This window comes from Microcaecilia unicolor, chromosome 6, assembly GCF_901765095.1.
Source record: "Microcaecilia unicolor chromosome 6, aMicUni1.1, whole genome shotgun sequence".
In the NCBI taxonomy this organism is placed as follows: Eukaryota; Metazoa; Chordata; class Amphibia; order Gymnophiona; family Siphonopidae; genus Microcaecilia; species Microcaecilia unicolor.
In genome coordinates this window covers 5860226-5881863 of record NC_044036.1, presented here as the reverse complement: position 1 = coordinate 5881863, position 21638 = coordinate 5860226, and the positions used below count along the sequence as shown (strand labels likewise).

The following is a 21638-nucleotide window of genomic DNA, read 5'->3' as shown; positions in this document are numbered from 1 at the left end:
TCAAAGAATTGAAGTAAATTGGTCAGGCAAGATTTCCCCACACAAAAGCCATGGCCCAGTGCAGATAGGAGGAAGGTTGTCCTCATTCCTGGGCAAGTGGACCAGGGTAACTTCAGACGCTTGGGTTCTGGAAGTCAGCAGGGATGGCTACAAGCTGGAGTTCTGCTGGCCCTTGAGAGTCTGGTTTGTAAACTCTTCCTGCAAGTCCCAGATCAAAGCAGCTGCCGTGCAGCAGACTTGAACAACCTGATCCACCTGGGTACGGTGGTCCCGGTGCCAGTAGATCAACTGGGCAAGGGGCGTTACTCCATTTACTTTGTGGTGCCAAAGAAAGAAGGTTCTGCTCGGCCTATTCTCGACCTCAAGGGAGTCAATTGGGCCTTGAAGGTTCGGCACTTCCGGATGGAGACTCTCCGCTCCGTAATAGCTGCGGTGAAGAAGGGAGAATTCCTGGCATCCTTGGACATCAAGGAAGCTTACTTACATATTCACATCTGGCCTCCTCACCAGCGCTTCCTGCGCTTCGCAGTCCTGGGCCGACACTTCCAGTTCAGAGCCCTCCCTTTTGGGTTGGCCACTGCTCCGCGGACCTTCTCCAAAGTGATGGTGGTCATCGCGGCTTTCCTCCGCAAGGAAGGAGTTCAAGTCCATCCCTATCTGGACGACTGGTTGATCCGAGCCCCCTCTTATGCAGAGTGTGGGAGGGCCACGGACAGGGTGATTGCCCTTCTGAGCTCCCTGGGATGGGTCATCAACTGGGAGAAAAGTCAGCTATGCCCGACTCAGTCCCTGGAGTACTTGGGAGTTCGATTCGACACCCTAGTAGGCAGAGTGTTCCTGCTGGACAGCCGGAGCGGCAAGCTTCGGGCCCAGGTGGACCAGTCCCTAACAGCTTCACGAGCTTGGGACTATGTGCAGCTCTTGGGCTCCATGACGGCCACAATGGAAGTGGTGCCCTGGGCCAGGGCCCATATGAGACTCCTACAGCACTCCCTGCTGTGGCGGTGGACTCCAGTATCGGAGGATTACGCTGTACGCCTTCTTTTGGATCCAACGGTCGCAAGGCGCTGGGTTGGTGGCTGAGGCCAGACAAGCTGTCCGCAGGAATGCCCCTCACAATCCCAGAGTGGGTGGTCGTCACGACGGACGCCTGCTTGACAGGTTGGGGAGCCCACTGCCTGGGGGGGACAGCTCAGGGCCTCTGGTCGCCTGTAGAGGCGAAAGTCTATCAACCTCCTGGAACTCCGAGCCATTCGGTTGGCGTTTTGGGAGTTTCTCCCGGTCCTGGTGCTGAGGCCAGTACTGGTCCTGTTCGACAATGCCACGGCAGTGGCCTATGTCAATCGCCAGGGAGGTTCCAGGAGCGCTCCTCTAGCCGAGGAGGCTATGGAGCTATGCCAGTGGGCGGAAGCGAATCTGGAACAGCTGTCGGCGGCTCACATTGCGGGAGTCATGAATATCAAGGCGGACTTTCTCAGTCGCCATACTCTGGACCCCGGAGAGTGGCAGCTGTCGGCTCAGGCGTTCTTGGACATCACGAGGCGCTGGGGCCCACCAAGCCTGGATCTGATGGCATCCTCGGCCAATTGCCAAGTGCCGCAGTTCTTCAGCAGAGGACGGGGACCCTCGGTCTCTGGGAGTCGATGCTCTACTCCAACAGTGGCCAACACAGGAGCTTCTCTATGTGTTCCCGCCCTGGCCCATGATGGGCAGAGTTCTAGGCCGGGTGACAAAGCATCCGGGCCGGGTGATCCTGGTGGGTCCGGATTGGCCCAGACGTCCCTGGTATGCGGACTTAATCAGGCTCGCGGTGGACGGCCCTCTGAGGCTGCCAGCAGATCGGGGCCTCTTGCATCAGGGTCCCGTGGTGATGGAGGATCCCTCCCCCTTTGGTCTTACGGCCTGGCTCTTGAGCGGAAGCAGCTGAGGAAGAAGGGCTTCTCAGACAAGGTCATCGCCACTATGCTGAGAGCAAGGAAGCGCTCTACTTCTACTACTTATGCCAGGATTTGGCGTACCTTTGCATCGTAGTGCAAGGCAGGCTCTCTTTCGCCCTCCACTGCTCCAATATCTTCAGTGTTGGCGTTCCTGCAAGAGGATCTGGAGAAGGGCCTGTCGCTCAGTTCCCTGAAAGTCCAGGTGGCGGCTCTAGCTTGCTTCAAGAGCCGCCTGAAGGGTGCTTCCCTGGCGGCGCAGCCAGATGTGGTGCGCTTTCTCAAGGGAGTTAATCACCTGCGCCCTCCTCTGCACTCGATAGTACCTACGTGGAATCTCAATCTGGTGCTTCGGGCCTTGCAGAAGCCGCCCTTTGAGCCCTTGTCGAGGGCATCGCTGAAGGACCTGACGTTGAAAGCGGTCTTTTTGGTAGCCATCACGTCAGCCAGGAGAGTCTCTGAGATCCAGGCACTCTCGTGCCGAGAACCGTTCCTGCGGTTTCCGGAGGCAGGAGTGTCGATTCGCCCAGTGCCTTCATTTCTACCCAAGGTTGTTTCTCCCTTCCATGTGAGTCAGCAGCTCTGTCTACTCTCCTTTTGCAGGGAGGATTACCCAAAGGAGTACCCTGCTCTCAAATGTCTGGATGTGAGACGAGTCATCATCAGATACTTGGAAATGACCAATGACTTCCGGAAGTCAGATCACCTCTTCGTGCTGTTCGCAGGCCCTCGTAAGGGTCTGCAGGCATCTAAACCTACTGTGGCACGTTGGGTCAAGGAGACGATTGCGGCAGCTTATGTGGCTTCAGGGAAGCCTCCGCCTATTCAGCTGAAGGCCCACTCTACTAGAGCACTAGCGGCATCGATGGCGGAGTCCAGATCCGTCTCCTTGGAAGAGATTTGTAGAGCGGCAACTTGGGCGTCGGCTCATACCTTCTCGCGACATTACCGCTTGGATGTGGCTGCTCGGGCCGAGGCCCGGTTTGGAGCTTCAGTGTTGCGTTCAGGGATTTCCATGTCCCGCCCTGGGTGAGTACTGCTTCGGTACATCCCACCAGTCTATGAATTGATCTGCTTGATGAAATGGAAGGTAAAATTATGTATCATACCTGATAATTTTCTTTCCATTAATCATAGCAGATCAATCCATAGTCCCTCCCAGATATCTGTATTGTTTTTTGTTCTGGTTATATTTCAGGTTCCAGTTTATTCTTCAATTCCCGTTCAAGAGAACTTCGTGTTCAAATTTTTCCAATTGGAGCTTCCTCGAGTTGAGACGATTCTGAGTTACAGTGAGCTGCTGCATTCCTCTCCCCCTGTTTCAACGGTGGCTGGATTGATAACTAAATTATGCCGGCGCTCCCTCCCGCTTCGGGCAGCAGTAGGGTAGCTTTGTATCCCTCCCGCTTCGGCGGTGTTTGGGGTAAGCCAGCTCCTCCCGCGGTTGCGGTAGCAGGATAAGCCAGATCCCCCCGCATCGGCGGGTGTGGTGTCCCTCCCCCGCTCCGCGGGGATGAGCTGGACGGATTCCCCTCCCCCGCTTCGGTGGTGGTGAACTGGGCAGAGTGTCCCTTTGTGTGTGTAATTCTCTAAGTGCTGAGTCCTGCGGATGGAGCTTTGATATCGACATACTGAGGAGTTTCCGGCAGCACATGACCACATATAGGGAGGTAAAAGATTGCTCTGTATCTCCACCTGCTGGTAGATGGACACAACCCACCAGTCTATGGATTGATCTGCTATGATTAATGGAAAGAAAATTATCAGGTATGATACATAATTTTACCTTAATTTATTAGCCAGCCCTGTTCACAGCAGTTTTCCTTGTTTTGGACTTTCCTGGAGGGAGAAGAGGGTAATCCCACCCACTTACACTTTTTTTTCCCCAGGTGGAGGCACCAAGCGAGTAAGGGACTGATGGAGACCTGCCTTTGAGAGGCTCCAGCCAGGTTGGGCCCTGAATCCAGGAGTGCCCAGTAAGAGGGTGTTACATTAGCAATTCTATCTCTGCTCCACCCAAACTATACCCCTGGGAATACTTACATGCAGATCATGGAAAAGATTTTGCCTGTTTTTTATGCATGTATGTGTGCAGTTTTATACAATACTTTTTCCTGTGTAAACTCAGTTTTGCATGTGGAAAAGGCTGTATAAAATTACCCCTTATAATGTTTATATCTTTTGCTTTTTTGACCACCAGGAGAAGTGCGCTCATATGAAGCTTTGGACAGTGACCCTATGCTAGTGAAAACCATTGACGCACAGAGTCCAGTTGCTCAATTCATCCAGCTCAAGAAAGGGGCCCAGGTAAATGTAGGACAATGAACTGAAGTTACCAATGCCATTGAAACATGTACAGAGTAGGCATCTATATTTAACTGAACCCCCCACACACATACTTGAACTGTGCAAAGGATATATATAGCTGCATAGCCGTTATGGCATCAGGCGTGGATGCTGTTTAAAAACACCATCCTGGAGGTTCAGGACAAATATATTCCACGTATTAGAAAAAAGGGAAAAAAGACTAAACGTCAGCCGGCGTGGCTAAACAGTAAGATAAAGGAAATCATTAGAGCCAAAAAACAGTCCTTCAGAAAGTGGAGAAGAGAACCAACTGAAAGTAACAGGATAGATCATAAGGAATGCCAAGCCAAATGCAAAGCGGAGATAAGGAGGGCAAAAAAGGACTTTGAGAAGAAATTAGCGTTGGAAGCAAAAATACATACAGTGGGGGAAATAAGTATTTGATCCCTTGCTGATTTTGTAAGTTTGCCCACTGACAAAGACATGAGCAGCCCATAATTGAAGGGTAGGTTATTGGTAACAGTGAGAGATAGCACATCACAAATTAAATCCGGAAAATCACATTGTGGAAAGTATATGAATTTATTTGCATTCTGCAGAGGGAAATAAGTATTTGATCCCCCACCAACCAGTAAGAGATCTGGCCCCTACAGACCAGGTAGATGCTCCAAATCAACTCGTTACCTGCATGACAGACAGCTGTCGGCAATGGTCACCTGTATGAAAGACACCTGTCCACAGACTCAGTGAATCAGTCAGACTCTAACCTCTACAAAATGGCCAAGAGCAAGGAGCTGTCTAAGGATGTCAGGGACAAGATCATACACCTGCACAAGGCTGGAATGGGCTACAAAACCATCAGTAAGACGCTGGGCGAGAAGGAGACAACTGTTGGTGCCATAGTAAGAAAATGGAAGAAGTACAAAATGACTGTCAATCGACAAAGATCTGGGGCTCCACGCAAAATCTCACCTCGTGGGGTATCCTTGATCATGAGGAAGGTTAGAAATCAGCCTACAACTACAAGGGGGGAACTTGTCAATGATCTCAAGGCAGCTGGGACCACTGTCACCACGAAAACCATTGGTAACACATTACGACATAACGGATTGCAATCCTGCAGTGCCCGCAAGGTCCCCCTGCTCCGGAAGGCACATGTGACGGCCCATCTGAAGTTTGCCAGTGAACACCTGGATGATGCCGAGAGTGATTGGGAGAAGGTGCTGTGGTCAGATGAGACAAAAATTGAGCTCTTTGGCATGAACTCAACTCGCCGTGTTTGGAGGAAGAGAAATGCTGCCTATGACCCAAAGAACACCGTCCCCACTGTCAAGCATGGAGGTGGAAATGTTATGTTTTGGGGGTGTTTCTCTGCTAAGGGCACAGGACTACTTCACCGCATCAATGGGAGAATGGATGGGGCCATGTACCGTACAATTCTGAGTGACAACCTCCTTCCCTCCGCCAGGGCCTTAAAAATGGGTCGTGGCTGGGTCTTCCAGCACGACAATGACCCAAAACATACAGCCAAGGCAACAAAGGAGTGGCTCAGGAAGAAGCACATTAGGGTCATGGAGTGGCCTAGCCAGTCACCAGACCTTAATCCCATTGAAAACTTATGGAGGGAGCTGAAGCTGCGAGTTGCCAAGCGACAGCCCAGAACTCTTAATGATTTAGAGATGATCTGCAAAGAGGAGTGGACCAAAATTCCTCCTGACATGTGTGCAAACCTCATCATCAACTACAGAAGACGTCTGACCGCTGTGCTTGCCAACAAGGGTTTTGCCACCAAGTATTAGGTCTTGTTTGCCAGAGGGATTAAATACTTATTTCCCTCTGCAGAATGCAAATAAATTCATATACTTTCCACAATGTGATTTTCCGGATTTAATTTGTGATGTGCTATCTCTCACTGTTACCAATAACCTACCCTTCAATTATGGGCTGCTCATGTCTTTGTCAGTGGGCAAACTTACAAAATCAGCAAGGGATCAAATACTTATTTCCCCCACTGTAGTAAAAATTTTTTTAGATACATTAAAAGCAGGAAACCGGCCAAAGAGTCGGTTGGGCCGCTGGACGAAAATGGTGTTAAAGGGGTGATCAAGGAGGACAAAGCCGTAGCGGAGAAATTAAATGAATTCTTTGCTTCGGTCTTCACCGAGGAGGATTTGGGGGGGACACCGGTGCCGGAAAGAATATTTGAAGCGGGGGAGTCGGAGAAACTAAACAAATTCTCTGTAACCTTGGAGGATGTAATGGGTCAGTTCAGCAAGCTGAAGAGTAGTAAATCACCGGGACCTGATGGTATTCATCCCAGAGTATTAATAGAACTAAAAAATGAACTTGCGGAGCTACTGTTAGAAATATGCAATCTGTCCCTAAAATCGAGTGTAGTACCGGAAGACTGGAGGGTAGCCAATGTTACTCCGATTCTTAAGAAGGGTTCCAGAGGAGATCCGGGAAATTATAGACCGGTGAGTCTGACGTCGGTGCCGGGCAAGATGGTAGAGGCTATTGTTAAGAATAAAATTGCAGAGCATATACAAAAACATGGACTGATGAGACAAAGTCAGCACGGATTTAGTGAAGGGAAGTCTTGCCTCACCAATCTAATGCATTTTTTTGAGGGGGTAAGCAAACATGTGGACAATGGGGAGCCGGTTGATATTGTATATCTGGATTTTCAGAAGGCGTTTGACAAAGTGCCGCACGAAAGACTCCTGAAGAAATTGCAGAGTCATGGAATCGGAGGTAGGGTATTATTATGGATTAAGAACTGGTTGAAAGATAGGAAGCAGAGAGTAGGATTGCGTGGCCAGTATTCTCAGTGGAGGAGGATAGTTAGTGGGGTCCCGCAGGGGTCTGTGCTGGGTCCGTTGCTTTTTAATGTATTTATAAATGACCTAGAGATGGGAATAACTAGTGAGGTAATTAAATTCTCCGATGACACAAAATTATTCAGGGTCGTCAAGTCGCAGGAGGAATGTGAACGATTACAGGAGGACCTTGCGAGACTGGGAGAATGGGCGTGCAAGTGGCAGATGAAGTTCAATGTTGACAAGTGCAAAGTGATGCATGTGGGTAAGAGGAACCCGAATTATAGCTACGTCTTGCAAGGTTCCGCGTTAGGAGTTACGGATCAAGAAAGGGATCTGGGTGTCGTCATCGATGATACGCTGAAACCTTCTGCTCAGTGTGCTGCTGCGGCTAGGAAAGCGAATAGAATGTTGGGTGTTATTAGGAAGGGTATGGAGTCCAGGTGTGCGGATGTTATAATGCCGTTGTATCGCTCCATGGTGCGACCGCACCTGGAGTATTGTGTTCAGTACTGGTCTCCGTATCTCAAAAAAGATATAGTAGAATTGGAAAAGGTACAGCGAAGGGCGACGAAAATGATAGTGGGGATGGGACGACTTTCCTATGAAGAGAGGCTGAGAAGGCTAGGGCTTTTCAGCTTGGAGAAGAGACGGCTGAGGGGAGATATGATAGAAGTGTATAAAATAATGAGTGGAATGGATCGGGTGGATGTGAAGCGACTGTTCACGCTATCCAAAAATACTAGGACTAGAGGGCATGAGTTGAAGCTACAGTGTGGTAAATTTAAAACGAATCGGAGAAAAGTTTTCTTCACCCAACGTGTAATTAGACTCTGGAATTCGTTGCCGGAGAACGTGGTACGGGCGGTTAGCTTGACGGAGTTTAAAAAGGGGTTAGATAGATTCCTAAAGGACAAGTCCATAGACCGCTATTAAATGGACTTGGAAAATTCCGCATTTTTAGGTATAACTTGTCTGGAATGTTTTTACGTTTGGGGAGCGTACCAGGTGCCCTTGACCTGGATTGGCCACTGTCGGTGACAGGATGCTGGGCTAGATGGACCTTTGGTCTTTCCCAGTATGGCACTACTTATGTACTTATGTACTTATGTACCACATGGGGCTCCCAAGGTCTCCAATGACAGCAGGAACAGGCCTGCTGGGGGGGGGGGGGGGAGGAGATCCCATGGGTCCAGTCTCGAAGGGGGGCCTGGCTGACCCAGTTTCATGGGGGGCCTGGGCCCCTCCACTTTAGACTCAGGCCTACCCAATTGCAGTACCTTGAATGGCTGATGGGACTACCCAAGCCCCGCCAGCCAAATAGCTCAGAAGCCTAGACCTCCCCTGGTGTAAGGAAGTTGGCAGCATGCCTTTTAGCGGCCAATAACGGAACTCCATGCATGCTCAGTTTGCGCACGTGAACTGAGCATGTGCGAAGAGTGCCTGCGTCAGTGGTTAGAAAGCATGCTGCCAACTTCCTTACATTAGGGGAGGTTCGGGCCATGGAGCTATTTTGCTGGCGTGGCTTGGGCATCCCCGCCAGCAAAGGCAACAGTTTTAATTGGAGGGGGGGGGGGGTGCTAGGGAATGGAGGTGGGAAGAGAGCAAAAAGGAATAGGTGGCCCCATTCCCCCCCCCCCCCCCCCCCCAAGGGGCTGCTGGTTATGCCCCTTTATTTGATGCAGCCTTCTAAGAGTGTTTGCCCTGGGCATGCTTTTGTCTCTTGGCGGTCCTGAGCAGGAAAGACTTGTTTCAAAGCCCTTCGGACTTGAAATGGAGATCAAGGAACAAAGATATATTTCCTCAGTAATCCTCCAGACCGTTCAAGACGCTTGGGTTATGCACTCCTACCAGCAGAGGGAGACTGAGAACACTAAAACTTCTTATACAAGTAGCTTGTGCAGACCTTCTACTAACCAGTATTTTCTCAGTCTCAGCAGAGGGTAGATGTGTGCAGCCTGTGCAGTGTACTCAGTCGGAACAAAGATACATTTTCCTTGTCATCAAGCAGATGAATGCATTACGAGTGGGTTGTGTCCATCAACCAGCAGGGGGAAATAGAGAGCACTGAAAACCATAGTGCCTCATGGCCAGCTAGCTCCATCTGCCTCTTCAGTATTCTCTATCTCCCCAGCAGGGTTGGACGCAGCTTATTCAGCTCCTTCAAAGAATCTGCCTGGGGTGGCTCCTGTGCTGTTGCCAGTTGTAGCAGGGGTGTTGTGGCTGATGGTGCCCACTTTAAAGGCACATAGGTACGCCCTTTCCCTGCCTTATCCGGCCCCTGATGTGGATGTAGACACATAGGTTAGCCCTGTCCCTGTCTTTGCCCACGCTGTGGATGCAGGCACTTAGGTTCGCCCTTTCACTGCTTTTCCCACGCTACTGATCCTCCGGAGTGGGAAAAATTTGCCTCTTGCGCTGTTGCCTCTAACTTTCCTCACAGCGTTAAAAAAAAAAAAAAAAAAAGTTGCATCGCGCTGTAGCGCTGCGACCTCAGAAAAGAGGTTTTCTTCTGATTGTGCAGCGGATCGGAGCTCGGTGGACTCGGTCCGGGGAGGTAAGAGCATTTTGTAGCTCCTCCAGGGAGGGCCCGCGTTCGGGATGATTTTGGCACAAATCCGCCATTTTGAATTTCCCGCCGTTTTCGGCAATGGCTGCGGAGGTTGTTAAGCGCTGTTCCCATTGTGGCAAGCGCAGATCAGCAGCAGGGCTCTGTAAATCGTGCTCTTCTGACGTCAGAGCCGGCCCGAGCATGGTGAGCGGGGTTTCTTCCCGCTATGTGGATCTGGCAGCGGGCGCCATTTTGGGAACAGCATGGCCCGACCCCCGCTGAGGCGGAGGGGTTTGAGCCTGGAGGGGAGCCTCGTATGGAGGCAAATATGAGAGCTCTTACCCCCCCCGGACTGGAACCAGGAGACCAGGGTGAGCCATTCTCCCCTGAGTTTGTATTGCTGCTGCATAAAGCATTTATGTTAGAAAGAGCTCTCCCACAGGGGTCTCAATCGGCCCTGCTGCCTGTGTCCCCTCCAGTGGAGCCCGGCCTTGAATTGCCGTCAGGTGCGTTTTCCCCTGACAGATGGCCGCAGGACAAGCGCAGAAGGGTGCATTCCCCTTCAGAGAGTGGTGCACCCCCCCCCCCCCCCCCCCCCCCCCGTGGTCGGGATGTGAGGAGTCTGAGGGGTCTGGCAGGCCCTCGTCTGGAGAGCCGGAGGAAGGTGCAGGATTGCCATTGGATCCTTCCGCGGTGAGGATTTTCCACAGCGATGAGTTGCCAGCGCTTATTTCTAATGCATTGCAGGCCCTCTCTATTGAAGATCCTGTGAGCGCTGGTCTCCTCTGCTAATCCGAGGATGACAAGTACTAAGAAGCCTGCTTGAGCCTTTCCTTTGCATGACTCCATCCAAGAGCTTATTTCGGCTCAGTGGGCTGACCCCGAGGGGCCTTTGAAAGTTGCCAGGGCTATGGGGCAATTATACCCTCTAAGTGAGGAGCATTTGGCGCGCCTAGCTGTGCCTAAAGTGGATGCCCTAGTCACGGCTGTGATAAAGACCCTCCCAGTTGAAGGAGGAGTTGCCCTGAAGGACATGCAGGACTGACGTCTTGAATCAGCTATAAAAGGGTCCTTTGAGATTTCAGGCCTATCCTTACGGGCGTCTGCATGCAGCTGTTACGCTGTCCAAGCCTGCCTGGCTTGGTTACAACAGGCAGTGGAACAGCCCGGAGATGGAGCGGAGCCCCTTGCGGAGGTGGCACCGCGGATGGAGTCGGCCTTGTCTTTCTTGGCTGACGCCCTTTATGATCTGGTCAGAGCTTCGGCTAAGCAGATGGCTGTGGCGGTGGCGGCTCGCCGCCTGTTGTGGCTACGGCATTGGGCGGCTGACATGGCCTCTAAGCAAAGGTTGGTGAAGTTGCCCTTTCAAGGCCTTCTCCTATTTGGTGAGGAGCTGCAGAACATTGTTAAAGGCCTGGGGGATACTAAACCCCAGCGCTTACCCGAGGATAGGCCGCGGCCTTCCTCCAAGAGTCAGGTGGTTCCCTCCTCTTACAAACCTCGATTCCGTGAAGTTCGAAGGTACCGCCCGGGGCGTTCTGCTGGGTTTACTTCACGTGCCCGTTTTCTGCAGATGAACTCCTTTTGCTCGGATAAGCGTTCCGCAGCAGCTGGCTCAAGGCCTGGAGTTCAAGGGCGACCCTCTCAATGATGGTGCGCCGGCCCTCTCCTCGCTCCCGGTTATAGGAGGACGACTTTCCCTCTTTCACGAGGAGTGGGCCAAGATTTCCTCAGATCAATTGGTTTTGGACATGATCAGAGATGGCTACAGAATAGAATTCAATGCCTCGGTGAGAGACGTGTTTGTGGAGTCCCGATGCGGTTCTACCGCCAAAAGGGCGGCGGTAGAGGAGACCTTGCCAGGCTTGATTCACATAGGGGTGGTGCCCCCGGTGCCTCCCGCCGAATACGGCTCTGGCCGTTACTCCATTTACTTTGTGGTGCTGCGAAAAGGAGGGTCCTTTCGGCCTATCCTAGACTTAAAAGAAGTCATCAAGTCACTGAGAGTGCGGCATTTTCACATGGAAACCCTGCGCTCCGTCATTGCGGCGGTACAGCCAGGAGAGTTTCTCACGTCTCTGGACCTGAAAGAAGCTTACTTGCACATTCCTATTTGGCCTCCGCACCAGAGGTTTCTGTGGTTTGCGGTGATGGGAAAGCATTTCCAGTTTCGGGCCTTGCCTTTTGGCCTCGCCACAGCTCCCCGAACCTTTTCAAAGGTAATGGTGGTAGTAGCTGCTTTTCTCAGGCGAGAGGGTATCCAGGTTCACCCGTACCTAGACGACTGGCTCATCAGAGTGGACTCGGCAGTGGAGAGTCATCAGATAACAGCCAGAGTGGTCTCAGTACTTCACTCTCTGGGCTGGGTCGTCAATTTGGCCAAAAGTCACCTGACCCCCTCTCAATCTCTAGAATATTTGGGGGTCCGGTTCGACACAGCCTCGGGGTATGTGTTCCTACCCGAGCAAAGGCGGTGCAAGCTTCAGAACCAGGTCCGTCTGCTCCTGAGGATGCCTCGCCCGCGAACTTGGGACATAGTCCAGCTGTTGGGGTCGATGATGGCCACTTTGAAAGTGGTGCCATGGGTGAGAGCGCACCTGAGATCTCTACAGTGTTCCCTGCTCCAACGATGGTCTCCAATATCTCAGGATTATCAATGCAGACTCAACGTGGCTCCCTTTGGCCCGGCTCAGTATGGAGTGGTGGCTCTCAGACAGCAAGCTGCGGCGAGGAATGCCACTAGCGCTCCCCGATTGGTGCCTGGTGGTAATAGATGCCAGCCTGAAGGGCTGGGGTGCACATTGCCGGGGAAGACATGCCCCCAGGGTCTCTGGACACCCGAGGAGTCGGAGTGGTCCATCAGTCGCTTGGAGTTGAAAGCGATATTCCAGGCGCTTCTGGCCTTTCAATTGACCCTGGAAGGATTAGCTTTCAGAGTTCTGTCGGACAACACAACAGCAGTGGACTACATAAATCGACAGGGCGGTACTCAGTGTCAAGCGCTGACCGCAGAGGCCGCTCAGATATGCCACTGGGCCGAGCTACATCTGCAGTTTCTGTCAGCAGCTCACATTGCAGGTCAGAGCAACATGCAAGCCGATTAAGCAGGAATCAAATCGACCCAGCGGAGTGGGAACTTGCAGACAAAGTATTCCTGCAGATCTGTGCCAAATGGGGGATGCCTGTAGTGGATCTTATGGCCTCAAGCGCAATTGCCAAAGTCCCATGCTTTTACAGCCGACGGAGAGATCCTCGCTCGGTGGGGTTGGATGCCTTGGCTCAACCCTGGCCTCAGGGCCTCCTGTATGTGTTCCCTCCGTGGCCCTTGATAGGGCGAGTACTCCTGCGGATTCGGCTACATCAAGGAGAGTTGGTTCTCATCACCCCGGATTGGCCCAGGAGGCCTTGGTATGCGGACCTCTGGCGGATGCTGGTGGAGGTTCCCCTGCCGTTACCTCTGGTACTGAATCTGTTGTCACAGGGCCCGGTAACCATGGAGGACGCCTGCCGCTTTGGTCTTACGGCATGGCTATTGAGAGGGCGCAATTGAGACACAAGGGTTATTCCAGTAAAGTCATTTCCACTCTCCTTCAGGCCCGCAAGTGTTCCACTTCCGTGGCTTATGCCAGGATTTGGCGCCAATTTGAGGCTTGGTGTGCTTCTAAAGCGATCACACCCATGCGGGCTTCTGTCTCGCCGATACTTGACTTTTTGCAGGATGGTTTACAAAAAGGCCTTGCCTATAATTCCCTGCGTGTTCCAGTGGCAGCCTTAGCATGTTTTCGAGGGAAGGTCGCTGGCCTCGCCCTGGCTGCTTATCCGGATGTGACATGGTTTCTTAGAGGGGTGCTTCGGTTCCATCCTCCCGTGCGAGCTCCGTGCCCGGCCTGGAACCTGGGGTTAGTTTTAAAGGCCCTTCAGTGTTCGCCCTTCGAGCAATTAAGCGAGCTTCGGAGAAGGATGTGACCCTAAAGACGGTCCTTTTGGTGGCCATTACTTCGGCGAGACGGGTGTCTGAGCGCCAGGCGCTGTCCTGTCGAGACCCATTTCTGCAATTCTCAGAGTCCGGAGTTATGGTACATACTGTACTGTCCTTCATGCCTAAGGTGGGTTCAGCGTTTCACCTAAACCAGCCTATTCTCTTGCCCTCCTTTTCTAAAGAGGAGTTTCCAGAATCCTTTGGGCAATTGCACCTCCTAGATGTGCGAAGGGCTCTGTTGCAGTATCTGCGCATGTCAAATGCCTTTCGGACCTCTGATCATCTTTTTGTTCTGTTATCAGGTCCGCGCAGAGGGTCTCCGGCGTCTAAAGTCACTATAGCCCGCTGGCTCAAGGAAGCTATTTTTTCAGCATATTTGCTGGCTGGCCGGCCTCCGCCTGAAGCCTTTAAGGCACATTACACAAGATTGATTTCCTCTTCCTGGGCTGAAACTGGAGCACTCTCTCCAGTTATATGTAGTGCAGCTACTTGGGCTTATAAGCTCTCGTTTGCCCGACATTGCAGGCTGGATGTGGCTGCCAGGAGAGACGCGCATTTTGGAGCACAAGTGCTGGCGCGTGGTGTGGCTTGTTCCCACCCTATCTAGGGATTGCTTTATTACATTCCACTCGTAATGGATTCATCTGCTTGATGACAAGGAAGGGAAAATTAGGTTCTTACCTTGGTAATTTTCTTTCCTTTAGTCATAGCAGATGAATCCATGAGCCCTCCCTCAGTGATACATTGTGTGATTGATGTTGGTTTATGTTCAGTTTTTCAGTGTTCCCTCATTCAGAGAAGTTGGAAACAGTCTTCAGGATTTCTGTTTTGTTGTAGGAGGTTGAGTTCGTCCCTCCTTTGAATTGTTGCTCCTGTTCTGGGGTGTTCATCCGCTGTGAGGAAAGTTCATGTTATTATATGTGGCGGTGTCACACTGCTTTGGAAGCTTCAAATACTGAAGAGGCAGATGGAGCTAGCTGGCCATGAGGCACTATGGATTTCAGTGCTCTCTATCTCCCTCTGCTGGTTGATGGACACAACCCACTCGTAATGGATTCATCTGTTATGACTAAAGGAAAGAAGATTACCAAGGTAAGAACCTAATTTTCCCTTACTTCATTAGGTGGTGGTCCAAAATTAAAGTATTTTGCTAAGGTACTTGGTGAATTGTAATCAATTGACAAGAGCAGGGCAAGTGCAAAGTTCTTGGTCATTCTAAGCAAATCGGCCTTCTGCCCAACCATTGACCCTTACTTAGTTGTTGGCTTCTGTGTGGCCTCCTGTCCTGCTTGCAGGTTAAGTTGAGTTTGGGGTTGAGAATATCCTGTGCCTCAGGTGTAAACCTAGTGGTCTAGGTAACTCCCTGCTCCTCTGTTGCCACTTCCTACATCTTTATCTCAGTCTTCCGTTCTCTTTTTCTCCTGCCTCTATCTTAAAAAATAAAAATAAAAAAGCAGCCACTGCGGTTCTTTTTGAGAGCGTTTGTGCTGTGGGAAGATTGAGAGGCTTCAGTACCTTGGAGGTGTCGAGACCGGTTGTTTTCTGTGAGTATATTTATTTTTCTCTGTGTCTGAGCCTATTAAGTCTTGTGCGCATTGCAGGGGTAAGCTCTCAGCTACCACTTCTTGCACGCTTTGGTTTACTTCTGTGGACATTCTGCTTTGGCCGTCAGTACTTAAGTACATAAGTATTGCCACACTGGGACAGACCAAAGGTCCATCAAGCCCAGCATTCTGTTTCCAGCAGTGGCCAATCCAGGTCACAAATACCTGGTGATGTGTTATCCCTGTCCCTTGGGAGGGGGAACACTGGGCTGAAAAAAATAAGAGAGACAATTTAGACTCAGTTGTTGGCGCAACCACTAAAATCTTTATTGGTATCTCAGTAAGTCAAATACAAAGTAATTGTTCTCTCTGGAGCAAGTTGTAATATAGCAAAGTAAGACGCTTATCCTGAATAACAAAGACTGCTCAGCTAACATTTCTTTCAGCTATCACATATTTATTTATTTATTTATACCCCGCATTTTCCCGCTAGTTGCAGGCTCATTGTGGCTTACACTAAACTGTAGGGAAGTGTACAGTACGGAAAAGTACAATTAAACACTGTAAAAGTAAGATAATGAGCATATAGGCATCATTTAAACAACAATATGTAAAAAAAATAATGTAAGATAATTGATGTCCATGAATCTTGTTGAAACCAGGAGTTAAATGAGATTATGTTGAACCTGGAGAATACGCCTTCTTGAACAGGACGGACTTCAATAATTTTCTAAAATTTAGGTACTTCTGAGTTGATTTTATTGATTTAGGTAAAGCATTCCACAGTTGTGTGCCTATGAATTAGAAGTTGGAGGCATAGGTAGATTTGTACTTAAGGCCACTACAGACATATATACCCTTTGTAAGTTTTGTTTCTCCTAAATCATGTGATTTCCCCTAAACTAGAATCATTAGGTAGCCTATGCCATATATGGATTGTTCCTGTATTCTATCAGTCTCTCCTGATGTGTGTGCACATGCACAGTCGGTGGCCATTGGCTAATTAGCTATCAGTTCTATGTGCAGTTAGTCACACAGCAAACTTAACAATCCCCTTTTGTCCTCTTTTCCCAAGACTGAAACATTCTTTAGGCTCACTGTATCCTCCTCAGTCTCTCACCACGTCCCAAGGTTATATCCAGCTTATATGAAAGGCCTGCTCAGCTCCAGCCAAATTTGCATCCTTGAAGTGTCATTCCTCAGTCCTGAGAAAGCACTGTATGTTACAAAGATGGCAACTTATTAGGCTAACTTATGAGAGCCAAACAGAGCAATGTAAAGGCTTTTGTAACAGGCCTAGCTCTTGTAAGAGACCTAGCATAGGAAGGAATCTACACTGGCAAGATCCCAAAAAAGTTCAATGCATTTTATGCTGTTTATCCCAGAAATAAGCAGTGAATTTTCCCCAAGTTAATTTAATAATTGTCTATGGACTTTTTCCCTTTAGGAAGCCGTCCGGACCTTTTTTTAAAAACCCTGCTAAGCTAACCGCCTTTACCACATTCTCTGGCAACGAATTCCAGAGTTTAATTACACGGGTGAAGAAAAATATTCTCCGATTTGTATTAAATTTAGTACTTTGTAGTTTCATCGCATGCCCCCTAGTCCTGGTATTTTTCGAAAGAGTAAACAAACATTCACGTCTACCCATTCCACTCCTCTCATTATTTTATAGACCTCTATCATATCTCCCCTCGGCCGTCTTTTCTCCAAGCTGAAAAGCCCTAGCCGCTTCAGCCTTTCCTCATAGGGAAGTTGTCCCATTCCCTTTATCATTTTCGTCGCCCTTCTCTGTGCCTTTTCTAATTCTAATTCCACTATATCTTTTTTGAGATGCGGTGACCAGAATGGAACACAGCATTCGAGTTGCGGTCGCACCATGGACCAATACAAGGGCATTATAACGTCCTCACTTTTGTTTTCCATTCCTTTCCTAATAATGTCTATAATTTATTTATTTTTTATTTATTTATTGCATTTGTATCCCACATTATCCCACCTCTTTGCATGCTCAATGTGGCTTCCAATATATTGTGGATGGTGGAAATGAGAGGAGAGTTGACATTTAGTGTTACAGAAGTATTTTGGGTTGCATGGTAATGGAAGATATGATAAAGATATAATATGAGGAACTTTTAATAATGCTTGTTAGATATATGTGGGGATTTCATATGTTTTAATCATTGTGGTATGTCTTGTCGAAAAGATGGGTCTTCAGCAGTTTTCGGAAGTTGGTCGGTTCATAGGTCGCTTTTAGGTTACGTGGCAATGCGTTCCAGAATTGCGTGCTCATGTAAGAAAAGGTTGATGCGTGCATTAGTTTATATTTTAAGCCTTTGCAATACCCCAAAACACGAACCAGGATCCTTAGTTAGTCTAGAACATCAGAGTCAATAAAGTAAATAATGTTTATTGTCACAGAACTTGAACATTGAACAGAAAAAAAGGTTAAATCATCAAACAATAACAGCTAACTGAATATGGATCAATTATAAAACTATCTAAACATTTGTTTACTACCTGGGTAGTATCGGAGGCGTTTAGGAAATATAGCTGTTCACAGGTTATAAAATATAACTGCTCACAGAGTCTCAGTAAAGAGATCTTTCTCTCTCCATTCCCTGGCTGCGACTGGGGAAAATCCAGTACCTTTAGGCTAGATTTGAAATCCAGGGCCAATTAGAGCCCAGGGCATCAATTTTGAAAGTAGCTGCCCAATGGTACTGCAGATTCTCCCCGCCAGTTTCAGCTTATGGAGAGGTAAAGTCTTTATCTACAACAGCTTTAAAACTTAAAACAAGCGCCATCTGTTGGCCAATTAGGAGAAATACCATTCATGAAATATTTAATACAATTTTCAGCCTTAGAAACCCACTGTTTTGTCACACCTCCCCTCTAAGAGAGACCCTGGACTGTGGACAGTCCAGTGTCAGGGTGGTTCTGGCTCTTCCTTCCTGGAGAGTCCATCAGCATTTCTATGTTCGCTGCTCTTCCGGTGCTGTATGGTGAAGTTGTACATTTGCAGGGACAGGCTCCACCAGAGTCTCACCCATACAGATATGGTTGCAGTTTCTTTAGGGCTCAGACTAAGGCCAAACATTCTTTCTCAATAGTGGCATAAGCTACTTCCTCAGCAATCCTCCAGACCGTTCAAGACGCTTGGGTTATGCACTCCTACCAGCAGAGGGAGACTGAGAACACTAAAACTTCTTATATAAGTAGCCTGTGCAGACCTTCTACTAACCAGTATTTTCTCAGTCTCAGCAGAGGGTAGATGTGTGCAGCCTGTGCAGTGTACTCAGTCTGGTAGGCCCGTTTGGGGTTTCTAGGTTGGGTTGTAAATGTTAGAGAACCCACACTTGGATCTCTATTACAGGGTGTAAGTCCTAAAGGGCTTCTTATTCCCTGTGTGGTGTTACACCCGGGTGGCTGGGTCCCTCCCCCTGTGCTCTTCATCTGGAGGACTGCTTGACCTCGTTCTGTACCCTTGAGGCGTTTAGGCATCAGCAACGAGGTTTAAAAAAAATAAATAAATAAAAATAAACGTTTTTAAAACGCGGCTATTTTGGCCGTTCTTGTGGCAGTCCAGAGATAAAACGTCTTCAAGGGCGTTCTTGCCTTAGGCGGTTTTGCTTATTAGTCTGTCAGAGCACAAATCTACTGTTTGTTTTTATTGTGTTCGCGGCCATTATGTCTAAGCCGGTGAGGTGTCTGTTTTGCGCGAAGCGTGGCGTTGAAGTGAAAGGTGGCCAATGTAAATTTTGTGGGGAGCCTACGTTGTCAGCGCTCTTGCCCCCCGTGCTTTCCCCTGAGTCGGCGGAGGTGTTGGGCGGCGATTTGACCGCACTTTCCGGGCCGGCAATGGCGGGGCCAGTTTTGGCGGGAAACGCGGCCATTTTGACTGCGCGTACCGGGTCGGCCTCGACGGAGCCGTTTTTGGCAGGAAGCGCGGCCATTTTGCCCGCGCATTCCGTACCGGCGCTGGGGGACCCGTGTGTGGCGGGAAGCGCACCTAGTTTACCTGCGGATCACGCAATGGACCTGCCGCCTCGGGAGCGAGGGGGGTCCGTCGCAGAGACTGCGGGAAGTGTTGGGGCTTCAGCAGCGTCGGGGGGGGGGGGGGGAGGGTCTGGCTTCCCCCCTGAGTTTGGTCTCTGTATAATGCCTGGAGAGCTGGCCCCTCTCAGGCTGTTTGTTCCCCGGAGGCTGCTAGCTCAGTGGGAGTTAAGCGCCCACGGGTGGATATTTCGGAGCCTATGGAGATACTTTCTCTGTCTGGGTCGGACGTTTGGAGTGACCCAGGAGAGGAAGATCTCTTAGATGTGTCTGAGGATCAGGATGGGCTAAGGCCTGGGGAAGATTCTTCAGTGGTTCACATTTTTCATAAGAAGGAGTTGTTAGAGCTCATTGATCAGGTGATCTCTACTTTGAAGTTTGCTCCGGTGGCCACTCCCTCTGCGGAGGGACCCCAGGTAGATCCCTTGGTTAAGGGGATTCGGAGAGCCTCCCGTTCCTTTCCCATGAATTCAGACATTAGGGACATGGTTTTTCAGGGATGGTCGGTGCCGGAGGCTGCTTTTAAGGTGTCTAGGGCTATGGCACAGCTGTATCCCTTGCCTCCGGAAGATTTGGCTCTGCTGAAACCACCTACTGTGGATGCAGTGGTTACGGCGGTTACTAAGGCTATGGCCATTCCGGTGGATGGCGGGATAGCCTTACGGGACCCTCAGGATAGGAAGCTAGAGTCCTTTCTGAAGTGCAGTTTTGATTTGTCGGCTTTGGCCTTGCAAGCCTCTGTGTGTGGGGGCTGGTAGCCAGAGCTTGTTTCCGTTGGGTGGAGAAGCTCTTGGATGAGCCTGCGTTAGATAGGACTGGTTTGGTTCAGGACCTGGCCAAATTGGAGATGGGGTCTTTGTTTTTGGCAGACACCCTTTATGATTTGCTAAGGGCTTTGGCTAAGAATATGGCTCTGGCGGTGACGGCTCGCAGGGCTTTTTGGCTTAGGGGCTGGGTGGCAGATGCGGCCTCTAAAGCAAAGTTGTGTTCTCTACCCTTCAAAGGTTCTATGTTGTTTGGAGAGGACTTGGATAAACTGATGAGTGGTCGTGGGGATACCAAGGTCTCATGGTTGCTGGAGTTACGGCCTAAGGCGGCTAGTCGAGGTGGTTCGGCTAGAGGTTGGTTTAAGGACGCGAGGTGGTACAGGCTGGGCAGATGTGTGTCTCCTTGTAAAGGCCGGTTTTTCCAGCGGACGCAGTCCTTTCGAGGGGGTTGTCGAGGAGGTCGGGACTCCTCCGGAGGTGCCGATAATGGTAATAAGTCCTCCTTATGAATGTGTGCGGGTCCAGCCTCTGGTGAAGGTCGGGGTGCGACTTCGTCTGTTTTATCAGGGGTGGACCCAAATTACTTCGGACCAGTGGGTGCAGGAGGTCGTTCACGACGGTTATGCGCTCCAGTTTGAGCACCCGCTGCCGGATCTGTTTCTTCCCTCTCGTTGTCACTCTCAAGTCAAGTTAAAGGCTATTCAACAGACTCTGGGTCACTTAATCCAGTTGGGAGCTGTATTACCCGTTCCTCGGCATGAGCTGGGAATGGGTTGTTATTCCATTTACTTTGTGGTGCCGAAGAAGGAGGACCAGTTTCGACCCATTTTAGATCTCAAGAGGGTCAATGGGGCGCTCAAGGTGCCATCCTTCCGCATGGAGACTTTGTGCTCGGTCATAGTGGCTGTTCGTCAGGGAGAATTTCTCACATCACTGGATCTCACGGATGCGTATCTGCATGTGTTGATTCGAGAGGCCCATCAGTGTTTCTTTTGTTTCGCTGTTTTAGGGAGGCATTTTCAGTTCCGTGCTCTGCCTTTTGGTCTGGCAACGGCTCCACGCACCTTCTCCAAGATAATGGTGGTGGTAGCAGCGGCTTTGTGGAGGCAGGGAATTCTGGTGCATCTGTATCTGGACGACTGGTTGATCCGGGCGAAGTCTCGGGCTCACAGTGTGGCGGCGACAGCTCAGGTGGTCGCGTTTTTGGAATCACTCGGATGGGTAGTGAATGTAGTCAAAAGTCAGTTGATCCCATCGCAGAGTCTGGAGTACTTGGGAGTGCGGTTCAACACGGCAGTGGGTCGTGTGTTTCTGCCGGATTCTCGGATCGCCTCTTTTCAGCAGCAGGTCCGGCTGTTAATGTCCGTTCAGAGTCCGACGGTTCGAGTGTACCTTCAGGTTCTGGGCCTCATGGCAGCGACAATAGAGGTAGTACCATGGGCCAGGGCGCATATGCATCAGCTTCAGGCGGCTCTGTTGTCCCGGTGGTCTCAGGTACACAGTTTGGAGTTGCGGTTGCCATTGAGGGGGGCTCCTCGGCGCAGTCTCCAGTGGTGGCTGTGCTTGGCCCATCTGAAAAAGGGCATGCCGTTGGAGTGGAGGAGTGGCCTAGTGGTTAGGGTGGTGGACTTTGGTCCTGGGGAACTGAGGAACTGAGTTTGATTCCCACTTCAGGCACAGG

General features: G+C 50.1%; 1 protein-coding gene across 1 annotated transcript in view; it reads left to right on the top strand.

Annotated features, from left to right (window-relative positions):
• The window catches only part of LOC115471749 (ATP-dependent DNA helicase PIF1-like), a 233774-nt gene that overhangs the window by 129805 nt on the left and 82331 nt on the right, over positions 1-21638 (top strand). The window contains exon 9 of the mRNA XM_030205562.1: positions 4135-4241. Within this exon, the coding sequence (XP_030061422.1) occupies positions 4135-4241 (107 nt within the window). The remainder of the gene's footprint in view (positions 1-4134; positions 4242-21638) is intronic.